Raw genomic sequence first — 23,823 nt, 5'->3', positions numbered from 1 at the left:
TATAATTCTTCACCTGCATGTTCTTTTGCGTTATCCTTGATCTTAAATAAAAATCATGCTTTTTTATAAATCTGATAACATTATATCATCTAGGGACACTTGCATTTGATATATTGTGCTTTGTACTTTATAGTAGTTATTTTAAAGTGTGTACTCACCGATTTTTTTTTTTTTTTTCCAAAACATGATTTTACAGAATAAAATGTATAAATTCTTCAATTGACAAATAGTTTAACTGCAATTTTATCTTTATTATATTATATTATATTACACACTCAGAAAAGTCTGTTTAAATAGGGTATGATGTACAGTATTAATATAGATATATTTACTGTATTTTTCACAGGTGTTTCACCTGTATTTTGAATTATGCATTGCATTGTGTTGTTTTTACGGTTAAAGGAAATAGCTTAGTAATGTCTCGGCCAAAAATGACAATTTTTCTACGGATTTTTTTTCTTGTAGTTTTAATTCTATTTTATTCTATTTTATTCTATTTTATTATATTCTATTCTGCCTGTCGTGCTTGAATATCTTTGACATTGTGCTCAGAAATCTGTCCGTCTCCCTGCGGCTTAGATATAAAGCTTTAGCGCAGATGTCCAGGAGAGCTTATTGTGCAACAAAATGAATAATCTCACTGTAATTCATTCAAATGGAGAGGTGAAATCTACTGAATAGACTGTGCCAAAACAATCTGAAATGATTTTTGGACTAAAATTGGCCAGTATTATACAAAGAATTTAAGTTTATGGATACAGCCGAACGTTTAGTCATCTGAGTCATTTCTGTTCTTTTGCAAATGTTTTGTTTTTTATGAAAGGTTTAGCAGGCTTTCCAAAATATGCTCTGGTTGAATTCAAAATTATGTGCAGTATTAGTTCAAAAATGTTGATTCATGTGAGTATCAATTGTGCGTTGATGTGAGTATTTCTAATATTTGTTTTTATAGCAACTCCATAAAGTTGGTGAATTTGTGCTCAATCTTTATAAGCACATGGCTGACGGCAGCGGGCTTCATACATTTGGTAAGTCAGTCGCCTCAGGAATGAACTGGATGGTGAAAAGCTACTGATGAATCATTCACAATAAGACCAAGATTGTGTATTGAGAAAGAGGAATAGTTCACCCCCCCCAAAAAAATAGCTTTTTAAAATTAAAGTTTCTTCATCAGATTTGGAGAAATGCTGATAAAAACATCACAATAATCCACAAGTAATCCAACATCTGGAGAAGACAAATCCAGCATTAAGACGGTTTTAACTAAAATATGAGTCCGTAATCCATACTAACGCTTGCTCCAGCTGTTTGGACTCTCATTCTGACGGCACCCATTCACTGCTGAGCAAGTGATGCAATCCTACACTTCTCCAAACTTGATGAAGAAACAAACTCATCCTAATGATGAGGGTGAGGGTGGCACATTTTCAGCAATTCTTTTTTATTTTAGGGTGAACTATTCCTATAATAGGATCAGTTTTGATTTCATGTTAACAATTGCTTAGGTAAAGCTGACGTAGAAATACTGAGCCTGTTGGTGTGTTTTCAGGTGGAAAACTCAGGGGATCCTTGGGAAAACTTCCAAAATTCCCAACCGCTTTCCTACTGGGAGTGTGTGTACTTACTCATGGTAACCATGTCCACAGTGGGTTATGGAGATGTTTGTGCTAAAACAACCCTCGGACGCCTTTTCATGGTCTTCTTCATTCTCGGAGGATTGGTAAAAAGCCTAAATAAATAGAAGCAATCCCATAATAATTCACCCACAGCCTGCATTTCTGCCTCCAATTATCAGGTCCTTAATCATTGTATCCTTGACAACCAGAGCTGGAAAACGAACCCTACATTTAGCTTCAATCCAAATATTCAATCCAAACGTTCCCAGCTTCTGCTTGTCATGATGGAAAGATCTTCATGTGTTTTTGCTTGTACTGCATTGCGTGTTTTTGGTTAAGTAATTTTTCAAAAGTATGTCTATATTTCAAATGCTATATTTGTTGATTTCATGTGATAAGTGGAACCATCATTAGGGAGTACAAAGTAATTCTGTTTGTAGAAATCATGACTGACTGCGGTTTTAGACGACCCGACCCAATTTACCCCACCCCAACTCCAACAAACTCTATGAAGGGCTGAGATACACTCCGTCACGATGCCAACATTCATCATGCATACATATATGACTGTCTCAAATTAAAATAGTATTTTCATATTAATTATTATTAATATTATTATTATTCATTATAGAAATAAATACAAATATGTATATCAGTTAACGTGGATAAAATTGTATATAATTTTTTGTCAATATATTAAAACACATTAGTTTTAATATTAATATATATTTTTAAAGTTTATAAAGACAGATAGATTATAAAGATAGATATTAATTGTAGAATGAATTGCAGTGCTTTTCTAAAAAACATTTAGGACACTTTAGTGCACAGATCTTTTCGATTTGTCCCATTTACAGTATAATGATTAATTTTGTTAGTGGTCTTTTTGAAAGACAATTGACTGCTTATCTGAAAGTTTTAAGATCAGCTTATTGCCATAATGATTTTTTCCATATAAATAAAGTAATAAAATATTAATATTAAAACATTATTTTAATTAAAGTATTATTTATTTAATTAATTTATATTAATTTCAATTATTATTATTAATATTTTATATACAAATTTAACTATATAAACATAAACACAATTATATTAATTACAAAAAATATTTTAAAATATTAAAAAAATATTAAAATGTACATTTTATTATTAATAATTTTTCATAAAGTCTGTAAAGAGAAATAGATTTAGCTATTAATTGTATTATGTAAAGTAATGCTTTTAGAAAACATTTTCTACATAAAATAAATCAAGGACACATTAATTCACAGATCATTCCAATTTGCCCCATTTATGATTCATGCGGTCAGTGTAATACAATAAATAAATAAATAAATTCCAATAAAAATCTGTGTTTCAAAGTGTTTTTGAAAGACAGTTCACTGCCTAATTATATAAATATACTAAAATAATTTTCATATTGTATTTTGTAAATATATTCAAATTAACATGAATTTTAATAGTAATCATTTTTCATAAAGTTGGTAAATAAATAGCTTGTAATGTTTGAGATCTGCAGTCTTTAGGAAGGCAGTTTTATGAACTCCTGTAATAATGTAAATGATGTAAAAGGTACAGTGCAGCAGTGTTACAGGTGACAGTCGTGCTCATATCAGCCCGGCGTAAGAGTTTGTTTGGACTAAACATGGCTCTTGAGGTTTCCTCCTTTACTTCACCGTTTTCCCTCTTAAAACAGCAGATCTGAGCCACATCTGTGGCTTTTCTTCTCTTCAACACTGATATCCCTTCAAACAGGGATATTTGTCAAACAGAATGCTTTTACTTTTATCCTAAAACCTTCCAGCCTCTAAATTCTGGGCAATGCATGCATACAAGCATTCTGACACTCAATCTGTCTGCATTTTAAAGCTCCATTATTTAACACTTAAAGGGATAGTTTGTACTAAAATGATCATTCTGTCATCGTTTACTCAGCCTCATGTCATTTCTTTCTCCGGTGGAACTCGAAAAGGTCAGTTTTAGGAACATCTTGGCTGCTTTTCCGTATAATGAAAGTGAACGGGGACCAAAGTTACAGTCCAAATGACTTGTTGTTCAGACAAGCGATCATATGACTTCAGAAATCAAGTCATCTTTATTTCTATAGCGCTTTATACAATACAGATAATAAATAAATAATAATACAACAGGAACATATGAGAATCAGTGATACAGACTTCTTCAAATATGAGACGGATTCTGCATTAATGCACAGATCTTTCCAATTTGCTCCATTTAAAATGATTAATTTTGTTGGTGTGATACAAACAAAATATATAACAACTATAAGTGTTTTTGAAAGACCACTACTTATTTATCTTATTGCCCTAATGATTTATTTTCATGTAAATAAAGTAATAAAATATTCATGTTGAAACATTGTTTTCATATTGATATTATATACAAATGTAATTATTTAAATATATGAAAAATAATTATATTCATTAATATGAATAAAATTAATTATATACAATATTTTATAAATAAAAATTAACATTCATTTTAATATTAATATTGATGTATTATGTATTGTATATTATGTACATTAATGCACAGATGCCACATGTATAATGATAAATTTGGTTGGTGTAATGCAATGTGTGTCTGTGTCTGTGTGTGTGTGTGTGTGTGTGTGAGTGTATGTGTGTGTGTGTGTGTGTGTGCGTGCGTGAGTGTGTGTGTGTGTGTGTGTGTGTGTGTGTGTGTGTGTGTGTGTGTGTGTGAGTGTGTGTGTGTGTGTGTGTGTGTGAGAGTGTGTGTGTGTGTGTGTGTGTGTGTGTGTGTGTGTGTGAGTGTGTGAAACAACTATCAGTGTTTTTTAAAGAAAATGTAATGCTTATCTGAATGTTTTAAGACCAACTTATTTCCATAATATTTTTTCATGTAAACTAATTAATAAAATATTAATAATAAAGCATTATTTTAATATAAATTTTTAAATACATGTAAAAATGTTGAATGTAAAAAATAAATTTGTATTCATTTAATGATATTTACAGCCCTAGTTCAGTTTAATAACTGTGTAAAGTTGATCAGTTTGTGAACCGAGTTCAATTCTCTACGTAAGATAATAGTGTCGTTATTCAGCTTGATTCAGTTCAGTTCAATAACACTGTCGATGTTGCAAAATTCATCCAATTCAGCTCAATTTTTGTCTTATCCATTAGTTGAAAACAGAAGACTTGAAAAACAGAGCACAAGTTGTATGGACTACTTTTATGATGCTTCTTTTTTTGTATTTTCAAAGCTCAGTCATCCATCATTTTCATTATATTGCAACGAGATGCTCATTGTTTATTTATAAATGCATCTTTTGTTTGCTGACGAAAGAAAGTCATATGGGTTTGTAATGACACAAGGGTGAGCAAACGTCTTAACTCTCATTTCGCCTGAACTATCCCTTCAAGGCTCTTATTTCTGATATGAAACCTCTCTTCTACTGAAGGTAGAAGCATTGGCAGACTTCTATTGTCCTGTGTCTCCTGTCTCCTCCTCCAGGCCATGTTTGCCAGCTACGTTCCTGAAATCATAGAGTTAATAGGAAACCGCAAGAAATATGGTGGTTCCTATAGTGCAGTAAATGGGAGAAAGTAAGTACCGCGGGTTGGGCTGCGCTCGCTCAGTGCGCTCGGCCCGTCTGCATGCTCGTCTCTCTCTCTGTCCCATGCATGTAGGCAATGTTTGCTCGCTACGTGCCTGAAATCGCTGCTCTCATCCTTAATCGGAAGAAATATGGAGGGAGTTATAACTCGACCCAAGGAAGAAAGTAAGTCAAAGGATTGAAGACGCCGAACCTCTAATGAATAGGTTCTTATTTTCTGCAGGGTCTGGCGTGGAGGAGCGCGGACTCTGACCTCACAGGAAGTCGCTGTAGTGCTTCCTGTGACGTCAGAGGTGCTTCTCCACAGGAAGTAGTATTATTATGAGGGTCTGGGGTCAAACGGCACAAATCATCTCATTGCTTGTCACGTCGTGTGAGTCGCTCATCGCTTGCTGATTAGTGCTACTTGTGACACTTGGGCTTCTGCGTGTAGCGGTGGTTGTACTGTTGTATGTTCATCGCAAAGCGGTATTTCGTTTGCTCTGTTTGGCTGTATGAACCTTTGCTTTGGAGATTCAAAACAAACAGAAAGAATTAATACTTTTTTTTTCATCAAGGATGCATTAAATTGAACAAAAGTGCCAGTAAAGGCATTTATAATGTTACGAAAGATTTCAATTTCAAATAAATGCTGTACTTTTGAACTTTCTGTTCATCTGTGAATCCTGAAAAATAAAATGCATCACAGTTTCCACAAAAATATTGTGCAGCACGACTGTTTTCAACATTGATAATAATCAGAAATGTTTCTCGAGCAGCAGATCAGCATATTATACTGATTTCTGAAGATCATGTGACACTGAAGACTGGAGGAATGATGCTGGAAATACAGCTGCGCATCACAGAAATACATTACAGTTTAACAGATATTCACATAGAAAACAGCTATTTTAAATTTAAATAATATTTCACAATTTCTACTGTATTTTTGATCAAATAAATGCAGCCTTGCTGAGCAGAAAAGACAAAAAACTGTACCCACCCCGATCTTTTGAATGATAGTAATATATACTGTTTTGACTTGCCTTTTTAGCCTTTTCAAACTTTCAAGTGTATGTAAATAAACTCGTTTTAAATAATACTAATAAGCCATTTTATGAGGTGTCACAAATATGCACATTTTTCACAGTATCAATCACAAAATTCAACTGTACATCACTGCAATGTTTTGTGTCAACTTATTTTAATGCCTAACTAAAACAGTGTATAAATTATGTATATGAAATATGTACTTGCATTACTTAATAATTAATTATCAGCAGTCATTTTGATGGATTATTCTTTTCCGACTGTCCGTGAAGCTTCTTATTGTTGTTTGTTAAGGTGCTCAGATGCTTTGGCTTTAAAGACCCCATGAAATCAAGACTGGTGGGTTTAGTCTATTAGCTTTGTGTTCATCTACAGCATATAATCATTTCAGCAGATTTAAGCATTTAAAATGAGTTGTCTTTCTCTTATGATATCACTTTAGATTATATTCCGATTTTAAACCCATTAAATGTTCACTAAAGTCTGAGTAGTGATTTTAAGGGGTCTTTAACTCATTACAGTGGCACTGCATTGCTGTTATTGCTTTAAACTCATTTGTTGTTGTTGTTTTTAAGTAAGCTTAGGACAAGGTTTGTTCTTGTTACAGTATACACCAATTCAATCCAGTTTCTCCTGAGAAAACCTACCCAGATTATCTTAAAACTAGCACATGCTCGGGGTTCATTTCAGTCTGGTTGTGCGTAATTGTAAGGCTAACTGTTGTGTTAAACGTGTGATCTGGGTGGTTTTCTCTCTTGTTGATCACCTCTGATGTTTTCTGATGAATACTCACCCGTTGCGTTTCTCAGGCATATAGTCGTCTGCGGTCACATCACGCTGGAGAGCGTCTCCAACTTCCTCAAAGACTTCCTACACAAGGACAGGGATGATGTCAATGTAGAAATAGTTTTTCTCCATAAGTAAGTATAATGGTGAAATTAAATGGAGTTTTCATCTGCACAAAAGATTCGTTGTGAAGAGCACTTCTGCTGCTCTGTTGAACGTCTTCGTCTCACAGTGCCGTTGTGTGTGTGTGTGTGTGTGTGTTTTCAGTATTTCCCCTAATCTTGAGCTGGAAGCCTTATTCAAGAGACACTTCACACAGGTGGAGTTTTACCAGGGATCCGTCCTCAACCCTCACGATCTCGCTCGAGTCAAGGTATGGCTTTGATCTACAGTCTGCAGGCTGCTCATAATCATAGAAAATCTGGAAATATCAGGGCAATATGTGTGTATTACCTGCACTGTAAAACAAATTTGTTTGGTGCCTTATTTTTTTTTAAGTAATCAGATTGTCTGTACAAATGAATTCAATTTAAATTATTTTAAACTGACTTTAAAAAATCTAATTAAATCTTGTAAGTAAATCTTGAAAAATCTATAAGTTGCTTTGACAAATTAGTGGAAAAAACGTTACCATGACTTATTGATCAAATCATTTTTACAGTGTAGAAATGTCACATAAATTTATATGATCATAAAAAATCATGGAAATTTATACTGTACATTTTTCTAGTTATGCTCTGTCTAAAATATTTAATCAGATATTGTTCTTGTGTAAAGCATGGTTATTATAGTAAACTAAAACCATTAAAATATTTTTGTTACATGAAATAAAATAAATGTTAACTGGCATAAAATAAAATAAAATATTAAAAAATATATATTTTATTCCAGCTAGTTGCCAAGGCAACATCGTTTTTGTTTAGTTTAAATTGGAAGAACTAAAACAACTAAAACTAAATAAACTAAAGCAAATTAATAAAAACTAATAGACATATTTAAAGAAAACAAAAACTATGACAAAAATATGCAGCAAAATTACTAAAACTTGAACTAAAATTAAAATTAAAACGAAATTTTCAAATAAAATCTAATTCAAAATATTAACAAAAAAATCTGATACTAAAATAAAACTACCAGTATTAAAAAAAAAAAAAAAAGAGAAGATAAAAACACCAACATTTACATTGACTAAAATTAAAGTAAAAAATAGAAAATCTAAAAATAAAATCTAATAAAAAAAATAACACTGGGGTAGAATACTAGCTAATTCATGAGTGAATCTTGTTTTTCATGAGTCATTTGAGTTGATTCACTAATTGGTCTGAATGATTTGCTAGCAATCGCTCTGATTTGTCTGAATGGTGTTAAACATCTTTATGCAGTAATAACAAGCATCTGAGCTCATGGAAATTCACTGGACAGAAATATGGGAGCGCTGCAAACAGCAATAATTTTAGCCCATTTACTTACATCCTGTAAAGTTCATTCACTTTTTAAAATTAGATCTGTGTTTTTTAAAATCTAATTTTTCTAGATTGAGTCGGCCGATGCCTGTCTGATCTTAGCCAATAAATACTGTGCAGATCCTGACGCTGAAGATGCATCCAATATCATGAGGTGGGACAGTGTGCCAACTTCATTTAAACCGCCCAAATAAACAAAATAATTATTGCAACTCAAAAATCAACAACTTTTGATGGATTTCAGAAGATTTAATGTGTGATGTGTGATTTTCTTAGGGTGATATCCATTAAAAACTACCATCCAAAGATCCGAATCATTACACAGATGCTGCAGTACCACAATAAGGTGAGTTTCCATATTGCCTTATATTACAGTCTTAAGTGCACTTGTAATGTTATTCAAACTGCCAGAATGTAGTTTTTCATGACCGTTGTCCCTTTTCATGTTCTTTAGATGCTTTCAAGCTGTTTCTCCTGTAACTGTACTGTTTTCAGTAAATGTTCTGGATGAATTAAGGAGGGAGCTTTGAGTTGTGGAATTTCAAGTATGTCACAATCTTATGTCAAAAGAGTTATAAGGCCTTGAATGCATGTGCTTTCTGTCCTCGTCTTCTCCAGGCTCATCTTCTCAACATCCCGAGCTGGAACTGGAAGGAAGGCGATGACGCCATCTGCCTCGCCGAGCTGAAGCTGGGCTTCATCGCCCAGAGCTGCCTGGCACAGGGTCTGTCCACCATGCTGGCTAACCTCTTCTCCATGAGGTCCTACATCAAGGTCAGTCCACACATGAACAGCTGGATCATTACCTTTTGAATCCTGAGCATGAAACTCACAACTTTCTTTCGTTTAGATTGAAGAAGACACGTGGCAGAAGTATTATTTAGAGGGAGTAGCCAATGAAATGTACACGGAGTATCTGTCCAGTGCTTTCGTGGGTTTGTCCTTCCCCACCATTTGTGAGTAAGTATGATGGGTGCGGTTATTTCCACTCTTTTCCAAATGTTAGTATAAGAGTAAATTCATTAAAACTATGAAATAGCACAAATTGAAGTATGGGAATGATGTAGTGAAATGCAAACAATATTTGAGCGACGCTGCACTTTGAAAAAAAAGTTTGAAATTCACATGACTACAAAACTGCATATAAGCAGAAGTTTCAAGTTTGAGAACATGAGAGACAAATTCAAATGTGTCCAAACTTTTGACAGGTTTTGTGTCTTTCTTGATTGTTCGGATACGTTTCTGGATAATTTGGCTGTAAAGTTGCTGATGTAAATAGATATAAATGAGATAAAGAAATAAGGAAACAGATGTCTAATAAATGTGAATATCTATTTTGTGTAATTTAGTTTTAATTGATCTTTTGTTTCTCTGCAGGCTCTGCTACGTGAAACTGAAACTCCTGCTGATCGCGATTGAATATAAATCAGACCAGAGAGAGTGCAGGTCAGTCTGATCTTCATTAAAAACATTTATAGTCCTAAAGATCCAGCATCCTGACAGCAATACATACTCTTGACTCAATTACTATTATATATATATATATATTTTAATATTTTGAATTAGATTTTTTATAACAACGTTTTTATATGTTGTTTTCACTTTAATTTTAGTTCAATTTTATTCATTTTGTTGTTTATATTTTTTAATTAATGTCTATATAGTTTTTTTTTATTTTAGTTTATTTAGTTTTAGTTATTTTAGTACTTAAAGTTAAAATAAACAAAATGAGAAATGTTGATCTAACTAAATATATATATATATATATATATATATATATATATATATATATTTATATATAAATGTTTCTTTAATATTTTCACATATAGTTAACAATAATAACAGTGTTTAAGTTTTTGTTAACATTTGTCTAAAGTAACAAAAATGTTTTTATGGTTTTACTTTGAGTGTTAATTAACGATAATAGCCCTGCTGAAATGATTAACGTGTTGTTTAGTGTGCCCTTTATCCTGCATTTACTGGTTTGTCTCACTTTGCTGCTGTTTGTGTGTTTGTTTCACACAGGGGTGGAAAATGGTATGAAATTATAAGGTTTCATTTGGTGTGGTCACATCATGCCAAATTCTCTTGAAAATGTACTTGCCATATTTGCCTGAAACATTCCTGAATGTTTTAGGGTCTTTTGTCCATGAACGTTTTTTGCGCTCGGTTAAATGTTGAGACTGTACTGTAAAAGGCTTTTAGTCAAGACAGTACTGTATATGTGTAGATTTTCAAGGGATGCATTTATTTAGTTTCTGTTCTTCTGGTCGAGCTGTGTGTGTAATGTGACACTGAAAACAGCGGTGACGGTATCTGCTACTGCCTTTCTGAACATGTTTAATGCTTTTACTGTGAACAAATGTTTTATTTTCTGTAGTGACACACTTATGAAATGAAACATGCTGGATGTTTTATGGATAGTTCACGCAAAAATGAAATGTCTATCGTCATTTACTCACCCTAATGTCGTTCCAAACCTGTATGACTTTAATCCGTGAAACACATATAAAGGAGATGTTTGGCACAATGTTATTTTCCATACAATGACAGTGGAAGAAGACAGACACTATCAAGCTCCACAAATGACAAAACACCACTGAACCATCCTAAAGTATGACTTGTTTTCAAACAATCAAATTTCATTTGTTTTATGTTGAATTAAAATGCACCTTTAAAAACATCATTTGATTTCCTTGATTGCAAACGGCATGAGGCTGATCGTGATGCAGCTTGAAAAACTTAATAATAAATGAGATAAGAGATTTGCAGTGGAAGGGAAAATGATTAGTAAAATTGTTCCTTTCACAAAGCTGTGGTATTACTAAGGCATTTTGCTAAACATCTCCTTTTCTGTTCCATGGAAGAAAATAAGTCATATGTTTCTAGAATGATATGAGAGTGGAAATGGTGAAAGAAATGTCAGTTTTGGTGTCAACTCTTCCATGCTTGCATGTCTGTTAACCAAGTAAACTAATACTTTGTGTTTGCATGCAAATGTCGTCCTGAAATGTTTAAAATAGATTATTTTAGTTCAGACATGACATAATAACCTTCATCATAAAAAACAGATACAAACAGTAGTTTTACTAAATTTAATTTAATTAAAAAAAAAACATTTTAGTAAATGCATGCCGTCATTAAAGGGGTCATATGATGCTTTTTTAAAGATCATTATTTTGTGTATTTGGTGTAACAGAATATGTTGACATGCTTTAATGTTCAAAAAACACATTATTTTTCAAATACTGTACATTATTGTAGGTCCTCTATGCCCCGCCTCTCTCAAACGCTTAGTTTTCAACAAAGCCCCCTCCTTCCGACAAGCGCAGTCTGCTCTGATTGGCCAGCTGACCCAGTGCATTGTGATTGGCCGAACACCGCAAGCACTCGTCGGAAATGTAACGCCCCTTACCATAATCGCGAGCTTCATCTTTCAAAATAAATGTAAAGACAGCCTGAAAGGGGAACAGAGTCGCGTGACAGACACAGTGATGAAGCTGGTATGTGTTTGCAGTACACAAGCCACGGTTAAGACAGCTGACTCCACTTTGATGTGACACTCTCTCTCTCTCTCTCACACACCCACACATACGCGTGCGCGCGCGCACACACACACACACACACACAATGCGCAAAACTCCGCATTTGAACAGTCAATAGCAAATACTTAAACTAATAACAAAACAGTAGCTGATTCAGAAGCGCCAGATTGTCATAGCAAAGTCAGAATGACCTCCTCTCCTAGGTTCACGAAACGGTCGTCCATAAAATGCATTGCTGTTCTGTTGTAAGTCATCTTAAAGATTCCTAAATGCATCTACTTCCGGAAGGCCAAATAAAGTGCTTTTGCTTTCACCTAGAAACACACAGCGTCTCCCTGACATGCTGCTTCAACACTAACTGCGGTTACTGAAACCACGCCTTCTTTCTCTGCATGCACATTTGGGCGGCATTATGCAAATATTTCCACATAGTGATGTAGATATGTGGGGGCATGTTAGAACGAGCTGTTTTGGGGGGGGGGGTGTCAGAGTCTTAACTTTGATAAAGAATATCTCTTTGGTTTTGAGACTTTAGTCTTTGCAACTTCAGGGATCTTATCTATGCACAATCAGCTTGTAACACTCCAAAGAGAAAGAAAAACTTGAAATCACGTCATATGACCCTTTTAACATTAAAATGAAATGCGATGCTTCTTTTTGTGTTCTGGGTGATTTTGGCATTACTGTACAAACTCTTTATGTATTTAATGCCTCTTTTGGGTTGTTTTTTTTCTTCTTTAGATTTTCGTCAGGTGTTTTCATCTGTATTTGAATGTTTGATGGTTTACATAGATTTATGGTTAATTTTTAAGCGTGTCCACATCGTGGCACAAGCTGTCCCGTCTCCATAAGTGCAGAAATGATGATTTGGAGGGCAGTGTTTCAGAACTCATTCTGTGGATTGTGAGTGTTGTTTGTGTTTCACAGCACGCTGATTAACCCGGGCAATCATGTGAAGATGCAGGAGGGAACACTGGGCTTCTTCATCGCCAGTGATGCCAAAGAGGTGAAGAGGTGAGGAGATCAATGAGTTTGTGTTGTGCTATTCTCTACATATCCAGCAATAGATTGACATCATATCAGTCATATGTTGTGTGGATGATTTGAATAAGATCATATTTTTCCACTAGGGCACTTTTCTACTGTAAAGCTTGTCATGATGACATTACAGACCCAAAACGGATCAAAAAGTGTGGATGCAAACGGAGTAAGTTACCATGAGAACATTTATTAATAATTGCCTTACATTCACATTTTTACATAAATATATTAAATATAATTATATTTATAAATTTTATTAGGTGTATTTCATATCACATTTCAGATTACCTAATAATAATAAAAAAAATATTTTAACATTTATTAGTAATTAAATTATTTCACAGAGAATGTTGTGGGATCAGGAATCATTAAACTGGATTTGTTGTGAGGGTTTTACATTGCACTTTACCACAATTTTCCCCACAGCTAGCAAATAATGATTTAGATATAGAACAAGAACTCTCAAGAATTCACGTGTGGAGGAGTTTGTGAATGACATCTCTACCGAGGCTGTTTTATCAATATCACTGCACCGCCTGGCCACATTATCGACCTTTTTGGCTTTTTCCTCCACCTGATACTTTTAAAATACATCAAAAACATTTCGTTAGTAATTGACACATTTCACATTCTCCCTTTTTCTTGCTGCCCTGGATCTGTGATAATTTCCCTCACCCTCTGATAGTGTTGTATTGTGAGTAATGACAGCCTTCATCTGTAAATGCAGATTTGTACTGTAGCCTGCTGCATGTGTGAATGTAAAACTACATCTTCCATCAACCCACTGTCCTCCACCACATCATCAGCAGGAGACAGCTTGACTTTTCACTGTTCTAACAGGCTCCTAACAGCACTTGGGCTTTTCTGAGGATTATTCTGTTTTGAGTTTAGATATCACCCCATATGTTTTTTAATTTTTAAATTTGTAAGAATAGAAATTTGTGTAATTTATGAGGTAAAATGTTATGTTTTGCATAATTTATGGGGTAAAAATACTCTTGTATTTTATATACCATGGCAGGACACGTTGATATATTTTCTCATTCACCTCCATGCATTTCCATGCTTTACTTGCATCTCTAAAATACAGTATTCCCAAGAATATATAAAAAAATTAAAACAGCATTGGAGCATTTGAACTGGTATGTTGTTGTTGAAAAATACAACAGATTTTACTATATAACAGAAACGTATATAACTTGATTACAAACATGTTTTTCTGAAGGTGTTCCTCAGGGCTCTATACTTGGCCCGTTGTAGTTTCCAGATGTCCAGCTTCTGTTAGTGAAATAATGCTCCCATCCATTAACATGCTTCTCCTCCTCCTCCTCTCCCCTCATCCACCCCATGACCCCAGCCAAGAAGTCCGCCTACAAGAGAATGCGTCTGGCATGTTGTGTAGCTTGCGGTGGGGCAGAACATGGCTGCTCGTGCATGTCAGACAGTGTGGCTAGTAACACGAAGGTTCTGCACCATGGCTTCCCCTTCTCTCCCGTGTCTCTGTATGATAACACGACCACTTTACGCTCGTGTAAGTGAACGCCTCCCCTGTGGCACCCGTGCCGAGTGCCCGTATAGTCATCTGTACCCGCTACCTGTGTATGTGCCATCTGGCTGGTGCAGTGCCATGTAGTGGTGGCATCTGATGTGGTGAAGACTGCTGTAAGCCCATGAATGTATCTGTGTGGTAGACTTGGTCTCCTGCATGCTGTTTGTGTGAATTGTAATGATGCAGTTTAGTAGTTAAGTTTTGTGATTCATTGAATCTTCATTGTAATGTTTTATTTTACATTCGGCTATGTACAGTGGTCTTTATCTGACATGTCCTTTAAACATAGTTTGTGTTTTATGCTAATAATCTAGATGTTGGATATAGTGATTGGTATTACTTACACTTATAGGAAAATGGCTATACTGTATAGGAGAATTATACATAGGAGAATTACATGTTGTAAATACACACAGTATTTTTCATTTGTATTGGAGGTTGAGAGCATTGATATGTAAAAGCTTATACCAGCCTAAGGTAATTATCTGGTGTCCCAGCCTGGCCAAGCTGGTTAGATTGGTCTGGTTTGATGGTTTTAGGGGCACTTTGGGTCAGCTGGTCAGGCTAGGAGACTAGTTAAGTTAAGTTTTTGTGCTCACTGGGTGGTTGAAGATCAAAATGATTAATAGACATTTATTTCCATTTTCTTTCTCACTGGTTCATCATTTCATTGCTCCATGTGTCTCACTTTAACCTCATTTTGTCTTTGCATTTTCTCAGCTAAAAGTAACTATAACGGATACATCAAATCAAGTAAGTCTTCTTCTTCCCCATTTTTACTTATTTGTTTCTTAACCGTCTGCTCTTTCTTCGTCACTTCCTTCATTCTTCTCTTCATGTTCTGCTCATCCAAACCTCAGTGATTACAAACATTTAATGTGATTTGGTCTGATGTATGTGTGCAAATTAAGGTGCAGAAGGATTATATACAGAAGCCCCCCAAAAAGTATTTGGACAACTAAGACATACATAAATATGTAATTGCATCAGATAATATATCAAAGCAAGTGCCATTCAAAATATTGAGAAATAACTTTTTTGCTCATTGCTCATTAATAATAAGTGGCTGTATGCAGTCAGCTCACACAGGAAGTAAGTGTCCAAATACTTTTTGCAGTCTGTGTATATCACTGTATCTGAATATCATGAATCACTGCAGACGCTTGCTCTCATTCAACACTAGGTGGTACAGCTGCATTGCAGTTCTGATAATGTGGAGCCTGAACTTTAGAAACGATTTCACTGCTTTGGCTTTCATTTGTTTTTGTTGTTTTCAAAGCATTTGTGAAGTTGTGTTTTTTCATGTTAAATTATGCAGGATATGTCAGCTAATGGTGCTGTCAGCAATTTTAGTTTAGGAGTTTAGTTTATTATGCATAAAATATTGCACTACAACCTGACAGAAATCACTGAAATAAGGATCCTGAGAAAATGCAGCTGTCTTGGTGACTGTGGAGGATCAATAATAAATCAATATATAATTAAATAATTTTAATTATTAAGTCATTTTTTTTCATATATATTTGTTAATAAAATGAATCAATATAAAAACAAATGCACTGGATTTAAATCTGGATTTATTTGTTCCTTTAAAATATTAAATAAAATCTAAATATAAAATACAATTAAATATAAAAAATATATATTTTATATAAAAATATAATATTTAATAAAAATATATAAAATATTTTTTAAAAAAATTGTATAAGTTTTAAAACAATTTAACAACACTTTAAACTGTATTACAACACCTTAATATTAAAGTTGTTGGTCAAGACGGCAATGTTATTAAAAATATTTTCCATAAAAAACACTTTTAAACATAATTTCCAAAATAATAGTAATAAAATAATAAATCATTCATATGCTAAGGACAGTAAAAATGTCCAATGAAATGCATGTTATTTTTTTTACAGATTTGGCTGATTCTGTCCACCGCCTGATTATGAATGTTTCTTGTCTGACAGTAAACGATGAGCTCAATCCAACATTCCTGCCCCAGAATCCCAAACCCACCCTAATGCGAGTTCAGTGTGCAGTGAGAGCGCCTTCTGCTGTCCCGGCCATCCGTGTGTCAGTGCCTTTAGTAAATAACCGTAAAGGCAGTCTGCTGTCACCGGCTGCCTCATACCTGCACAGACTCAGTCTGGCCGGCTCTAGAGAGCTGTATCAGAGCAGCCGCGCTGGCTCAGGAGCCGCCGATGCCACCCGCCTGCATCGGGCCTGTAGTCTGCCCGTTAAATACAGATATCATTCCAACCACGGCTCCACCTCTACCATCAGCCCGCACACGCTCTGTAAGACTCGGCCTGCCATTGTGGGAAACGCATGAGGACTAGTGGAGTTCAGAAATACTAAAACCATCCTGAACCGCGATGTGAAAACAACAAAATTTCAAGGTGGAAAAAAAAAAGGTCTTCGATCCTTCCTAAGAGTGCTAAGATTTTTTTTCTCCCTTCAAAAAACTTTTATTCTGAAGAGAGAAAAAGTTTTTTGAGAGAGAAGAATTTTTTTTTTGAAGAGAATTTTTTTTAATGAGAAAAAAGTTTTGAAGAGTAAAAAAAAAGGTATTTTTAAGAGAATTTGTTTAAAGGGAAAACGTTTTTTAATGAGAGAAAAAAAGTATCAAGATACAAAATATTCATAAACAAGGAATAGGAAGGATCTAAGACACTATTTTCTTCCACATTGAATATATATATATATATATTTTTCCTGTTGCAGTTCAGGCCTTTCATAATATTGCATTAATTAATGAAAAATATAATTTTTTTTAATGAGAAAAAAGTTTTGAAGAGTAAAAAAAAAGGTATTTTTAAGAGAATTTGTTTAAAGGGAAAACGTTTTTTAATGAGAGAAAAAAAGTATCAAGATACAAAATATTCATAAACAAGGAATAGGAAGGATCTAAGACACTATTTTCTTCCACATTGAATATATATATATATATTTTTCCTGTTGCAGTTCAGGCCTTTCATAATATTGCATTAATTAATGAAAAATACTAAATCAGTTTTTATATTTGGTTTAGCACACACACATACACACACACACACACACACACACAAACTGATCAGTTTTTTTATAGTGTGAAGCTGCAAGCTGAAAAATTGACACAAAAAACAAGTTGATAATATATAGTATAACCCACCCAAATGAAAATATGTGGAACAAAATTATGATTGTACCTTAATAAAATTCATTAATTTGAAAAATGCATAATACAATTATATATATTGTTGCAAAACAACTCATTTTGTAGTTTTCAGTTAATAGTAAAGCTAAACTAAAATAACGCTGTATACATTTTTAAGAAAAATACAACTACCCATTTTTAATGAAGTAATGCAAAATACAGTTTCTTGGCAGATAAGCAATATGGTAAAAATGTACTTGAAGCCTTTATATATAATGCATTAATAAAAAAAAGAATTACAACTATTTTAAATTATGCCTTGAAATGCAATTTAAAATGCATTGTGTAATCCAATGAATAATTGTAACCACGGTTATAATACTTATCTATTAATTGTTACACCTTTGAAAAGTATAATGCAGTAAAACACATGGCAATCAAGGAATCTGCAGATATTAAAATGCATTTTAATTTTTGTTACAATTATTTATGAAAAGATGCAATGCATCGCAATACCTTTATAATGCATTATACACAAAGACTTCCAAGTAAAGTTGACCAGAAATGTATTACTGGCATTGATCAGAATGAGAACAGTTAGTCAAACTTCACCCAGAATTCCCACTCTTTCTCTCTCCTTGTGCTTCATCCCTTCTGTATGCGTCTCACAGCTGTGTGATTGTATGCTTTGAAGTGTTTTAATGGTTTGTGACTGTTGTTTGGTAACATATGTAGTTTGGTTGCGTCTCAAACTGTGGCTGGTGTTTCAGTAGTAGAGGAGGAGCAGCAGTCGGCTCTGTCGCCCAAGAAAAAACAGCGTAACGGAGGGATGAGAACGTCGCCCACATGCTCACCCAAAATCATCAGGTAAGAGCACAACCGTCTGTTTCTGTTTCTGCAGAACTCACTTCTATGAATGCTAGTGAAATAATGCCATATTGCTCATAGTAGTGAGTTTTGCATGAGAAAACCCTTCACGTTTAGCGTCTCTATCCTCTCTCATGCTCACTAAACGTGTGACACGGCCCTCGGCTCCAGCCAATCAGAGGCCGCGGTCGGTCTGTGTCGCCTCAGGCTGTGGTTCTCTTACTGCAGTCCGACGCGCCGCCTGCTTTTACCTGCCTCTTATCCTGTCCTCCAGAATTACTGATCTATTTATTGATTTTGACTGATGAAAGAGCTGCTAGTGAATTAATAAAAGCCATTAATACTCAATGAAGGAATGAGAATAATATCTTCTGAATACTTTGATCAGGACAGCAGGCAGGAATACAGGAATTAAATTATAAATGCAACGACAGTAATTAATAACAAGTGGGATTTAGAGGGAAAAATTACTCATATATTTATTTTATATATAATATACATTTAGATCTAATGTTTTATATCTATATACGTGTATATGTATTTATTTATTATATTTTATTGGTATTTTAATTATTTTATAAACACACACACACACACACACATATATATATATATATATATGAGAACAGAGATCTCTTGGGGATTTCATAGCCTTTCTGTGTATTACATACATTCATAAGAAACACTGTGATGTAACCTAAATATTCTCTCATCTTGTGTATTCTTTTGCTGCAATATATACACACACACACACGTATAGATATTGTATCCATAAAATTCTATACAAAATTAGACTTACAAAATTATATACTCAATCTGAGGTCAATATCCTAGTTACATTATCACTATACATTATTACTTTTATTAGCCTTATTGTCAGATGTATATAGCTGCAATAACAAACTCATTTTAATATGAAGCCAATAAGATCAATGTTCTATTATTATATCTAGATCAAAAGATGTAATATATATATACACACTATTAGTCAAAAGTTTGGGATCAGTAAGACTTGTAATGTTTTTTAAAGAAGTCTCTTCTGCTCATCAAGGCTGTGTTTATTTGATCAAAAATACTGGAAAAAAAACAATAATCTTGCAAAATGTTATTACAATATAAAATAATGGTTTCTATTTTAATATCTTGTAAAATATAATTTATTTCTGTGATCAAAGCTGTATTTTCAGCATCATTACTCCAGTATAAAGTGTCACGTGATCTTCAGAAATCAGTATAATATGCTGATTTATTATTAGAATTATCAACAGTTGTGCTGACAAATATGTTTTTGGAAACTGCGATACTTTTCAGGATTCTTTGATGAATAAAAAGTTAAAAAGAACAACAAATAAAAAATTTTTCTAACAATATAAATTTATATATATATAAATAATATTGCATATTATATAATTATATAATATTATAATATTATTTAATTATAAACATATATAATATTGGCCAATATCCTAGTTATAGTATCACTATACATTATACAGTAGTCTTATTTTTTTTTTTTGCTTTTATTATTATTTTAATTGTTTTTTGTAATGAATTGTGTGTGTGTGTGTGTGAGTGTGTCTGTGTCAGGTCTGATCCACATGCTGCTATAGGACCCAAATGAGACACACTCACTCTTTCCTGAGTGCTATGAGCCGATCGGCCAGATATTGATTTTGTGCTGGCGAGGATGGTATGAATGTGTTCAGCGCTGACAGATCAAGCCCCTGAGAGGATCGGATAGAGCGCGTTTGCTGAAACACTAACCGTATTCAGTGTGAGAGATTGAGTCTTCATGAATGTGCTGTCAGTGAAGGGCTGATCGAGTCCAGTCTGATAAAACTCAGATCACATTCATCCGGATCGCCTCACACTGAACGTCACGAAAACATGCCCTGCTCACATTTCACTTGCAAATCAGAAAAATGGGAATTATATAAAGAAGATTACTTTTTTTAGAACCATTGCATTGCTTTCTGCATTGTGATATTATTTGAACATTTTTAAATGAAAAAGTAAAATCTGAATGAGATTTAAATATATATATATATTAATTTCTATAAATTCATTATAATGTAATTTAAAAAAATAATAATACTTTTTTTTTAATCCTAATCAAAAATTAAGTTTTGATATATTTGCGGTAGGAAATGTACAAAATATCTTCATGGAACATGATCTTTACTTAATATCCTAATGATTTTTTGGCATAAAAGAGAAATGTATAATTTTGACCCATACAATGTATTGTTGGCTATTGCTACAAATATCCCCCAGCGACTTAACACTGCTTTTGTGCTGCAGGCTCACATTTATATTTTTAATTTAGTTAGTTTTAGTCATTTACTAATTAAACTTAAAAAATGTTGCCTCTGCAACTATCTGAAAAAGTAATTTTGTTGCGTGTTTTTGTCAGTTTTATTACTTTTTTCCCCCAATTCTATTTTGTATTCTTATTTCAGTTTTAGTGTAGTTGTTTTCAGTTTTAGTAATTTTAGTACTTAAACCAAACAAAAATCACAAATGTTGCCTTTGCAACTGACTGAAATAAAGTACAACTGAAAGTAGTTTTAGTATTTTTGTTGTGTTTTTGTCCGTTTTATTACTTTAAAATATTTATTTAGTTTTTATTATTTTTTTATTTCCATTTTAGTTTCAGTATTTTTAGTTAAGTTTATTTCTTCAACTTAAACTAAACAAAAATGAGAAATATTCATTTCATTTCTGAAATATTTACTTAAAGTATAACCGAAAGTAGTTTCAGTAATTTTGTGGTGTTTTTTTTCTGTTTTTTTTTTATATCTGTTTATTTTTTATTCTTTTTATTTTATTTTTATATAAATTTCTATAAATAATAGATTTATTTCAGTTAACATTTCAATGAATGTAATTTTTTTAATAGAGTAGATAATCACTTGAAAATTGGAGCTGGGGAAGTTGTAGTTAGCAATAACAACAGTGTGCCAGACTAGTGTTTGTGACTAGTTTTATGGTCTGTAGAGGTCAGTCATTGATTTATTGGCCTGTATTTCTCCCTCAGACTCGCAGTGAGGCAGCGATGACGGTTTTGAGCGGTCACGTGGTGGTTTGTATATTCGGCGATGTAAAGTCGGCTCTGATCGGTCTGCGGAACCTGGTGATGCCTCTGAGAGCCAGTAACTTCCACTATCACGAGCTGAAGCCCATCGTGTTCGTGGGCTCTCTGGAGTATCTGAAGAGAGAGTGGGAGACGCTACACAACTTCCCCAAGGTCTCCATCTTACCCGTGAGTGGACGTCTGTCTCTCTGTTTAACCCGTGATGCTGTATCAGCGGCGCATTTCTGACGTGTGTCTCCTGTTTAGGGAACTCCACTGAGTCGGGCCGATCTGAGAGCCGTCAACATCAACTTGTGTGACATGTGCGTCATCCTTTCAGCCAATCAGAACAACATCGACGACGCCTCTCTGCAGGATAAGGAGTGTATTCTGGCATCTCTCAACATCAAGTCCATGCAGTTTGATGACAGTATTGGACTCCTGCAGGCCAACTCTCAAGGTAAAGACAGGACCGTCTCGTCCCCGGCTCAGATTTTTTATTTTTTCTGGTGAAAGAAATACACAAATGAAGAATAAAGCCAAAATATTAAATGTCATGGGTGTATATTAACTGAGTAATCCACTATTTTGTAGAGGGGGTCAAAACCTGAGGGGTTTCAGCTGAGATTCGGAGCCAAATTACAGGGGGGTAAAAATTACTTCAGAAAGCCGGCAGCATCATTATATTATTTTTTACACAGCAATTGGTTGCTCTGTTAGTAAAATCTGTTGACTTTAGCAATCTTTGCTGCATTATATTCCAACGGTGATCATTCAAACATGGGGAAAAGGCACTTCTTTTGTTTTTTTCCTGACGTTTGCAAGCCTGTAACTCAAGAAGTCTTAAAGATATCTTAATATCCGTGTAGATTTGAGTTCTTAACAAACTTTTCTTATGGTATCGTAATTTCTAAGGCCCTATATGGTTCATTTTCAGAGATGTAGGGATTTCAGTGTGGCTCCTTGAGTAATTTGTTTTAATTATATGGCACTCGACATGGATGTTCTGTGCAATTTTTTTGATAGATGGAAAGAAGATACATTTATAGTTTCAAAATTATTTGTACTTTAGACATTCCACTTTAAATTCAATAAGTATCAGTGATCAACATTTGGTTTTTGACCACTGAAAATGTGTACAATTTACTCTTGGAGCCACATTTAGATTCTAATATCTATGGGACTGAACCATATAGAGCCTTAAAAAATGAAGATACAAAAAGAAAAGTTTGTTAATGCCCACAATCTAAAAGGGCATTAAGATTATGTTAGTACTTCTTGAGTTACAGGCCTACAAACCTAAGAAAAAAGCTTGAAAAGTGCTTTTTTCCATATTTTTGAATGGTCACCGTTGGCATATAATGCAACAAAGATGGCTAAAGTCAACAGATGTTACTAATAGAGCAACCAATCTCTGTGTGAAAATAATATAATGATGCTGCCAGCTTTCTGAAGCCATTTTTACCCCCCTGTAATTTGGCTCCAAATCTCAGGTGAAAATGCCATTTTGACCCCCCTCTACAAAATAGTGCATTACTCAGTTAATTTACACCCATGACATTTAATATTTTGGCTTTCATCGCTATTTATGTTTGTCTTTCTTGAGAAAAAATATTAACAAAATCAAAAATTAGAGCTGGGGAAGTTTCTGAAATGTGGTTGATTTAACATGGAATGATGCTGTATTCATGTATTTTTGTGCTCTGCTCCAGGCTTCACTCCTCCTGGAATGGATCGCTCGTCTCCGGAGAACAGTCCCGTACATGGATTGGTGCGGCAGGTGTCCATAACCACCGGAGCAAACATTCCCATCATCACAGAGCTCGGTGAGACTCATATTACACACACATTTAAGCACAAATTAATACTTTTATTCAGCAAGGGCGCATTAAATTGATCAAAAGTGACAGTAAAGACATTTATAATGTTACAAAATATTTCTATTTCAAATAAATGCTGTTCTTTTGAACTTTCTATTCATCCTGAAAAATAAAATGTATCACAGTTTCCACAAATATATTGTGCAGCACAACTGTTTTCAACATTGATAATAATCAGAAATGTTTCTTGAGCAGCAAAGCAGCATATTATACTGATTTCTGAAGATCATGTGA

General features: G+C 33.9%; 1 protein-coding gene across 1 annotated transcript in view; it reads left to right on the top strand.

Moving 5' to 3' along the window:
• Window positions 1-23,823, top strand: part of LOC107597763 (calcium-activated potassium channel subunit alpha-1-like) — a 93,804-nt gene that overhangs the window by 61,050 nt on the left and 8,931 nt on the right. The window contains exons 8-25 of the mRNA XM_016288943.1: window positions 1,550-1,720; window positions 5,118-5,209; window positions 7,059-7,169; window positions 7,303-7,408; window positions 8,570-8,652; window positions 8,775-8,844; window positions 9,117-9,272; window positions 9,349-9,458; window positions 9,876-9,944; window positions 12,971-13,057; window positions 13,174-13,250; window positions 13,770-13,778; window positions 14,442-14,615; window positions 15,354-15,386; window positions 18,540-18,637; window positions 21,593-21,898; window positions 21,977-22,169; window positions 23,422-23,535. Coding sequence (XP_016144429.1) covers window positions 1,550-1,720; window positions 5,118-5,209; window positions 7,059-7,169; window positions 7,303-7,408; window positions 8,570-8,652; window positions 8,775-8,844; window positions 9,117-9,272; window positions 9,349-9,458; window positions 9,876-9,944; window positions 12,971-13,057; window positions 13,174-13,250; window positions 13,770-13,778; window positions 14,442-14,615; window positions 15,354-15,386; window positions 18,540-18,637; window positions 21,593-21,898; window positions 21,977-22,169; window positions 23,422-23,535 — 2,059 coding nt within the window. The remainder of the gene's footprint in view (window positions 1-1,549; window positions 1,721-5,117; window positions 5,210-7,058; window positions 7,170-7,302; window positions 7,409-8,569; window positions 8,653-8,774; window positions 8,845-9,116; window positions 9,273-9,348; window positions 9,459-9,875; window positions 9,945-12,970; window positions 13,058-13,173; window positions 13,251-13,769; window positions 13,779-14,441; window positions 14,616-15,353; window positions 15,387-18,539; window positions 18,638-21,592; window positions 21,899-21,976; window positions 22,170-23,421; window positions 23,536-23,823) is intronic.

The sequence above is a fragment of the Sinocyclocheilus grahami genome, unplaced genomic scaffold (genome assembly GCF_001515645.1).
Source record: "Sinocyclocheilus grahami isolate Dianchi unplaced genomic scaffold, SAMN03320097.WGS_v1.1 scaffold236.1, whole genome shotgun sequence".
Classification (NCBI taxonomy): domain Eukaryota; kingdom Metazoa; phylum Chordata; class Actinopteri; order Cypriniformes; family Cyprinidae; genus Sinocyclocheilus; species Sinocyclocheilus grahami.
This window is presented reverse-complemented; position numbering and strand designations above follow the sequence as displayed.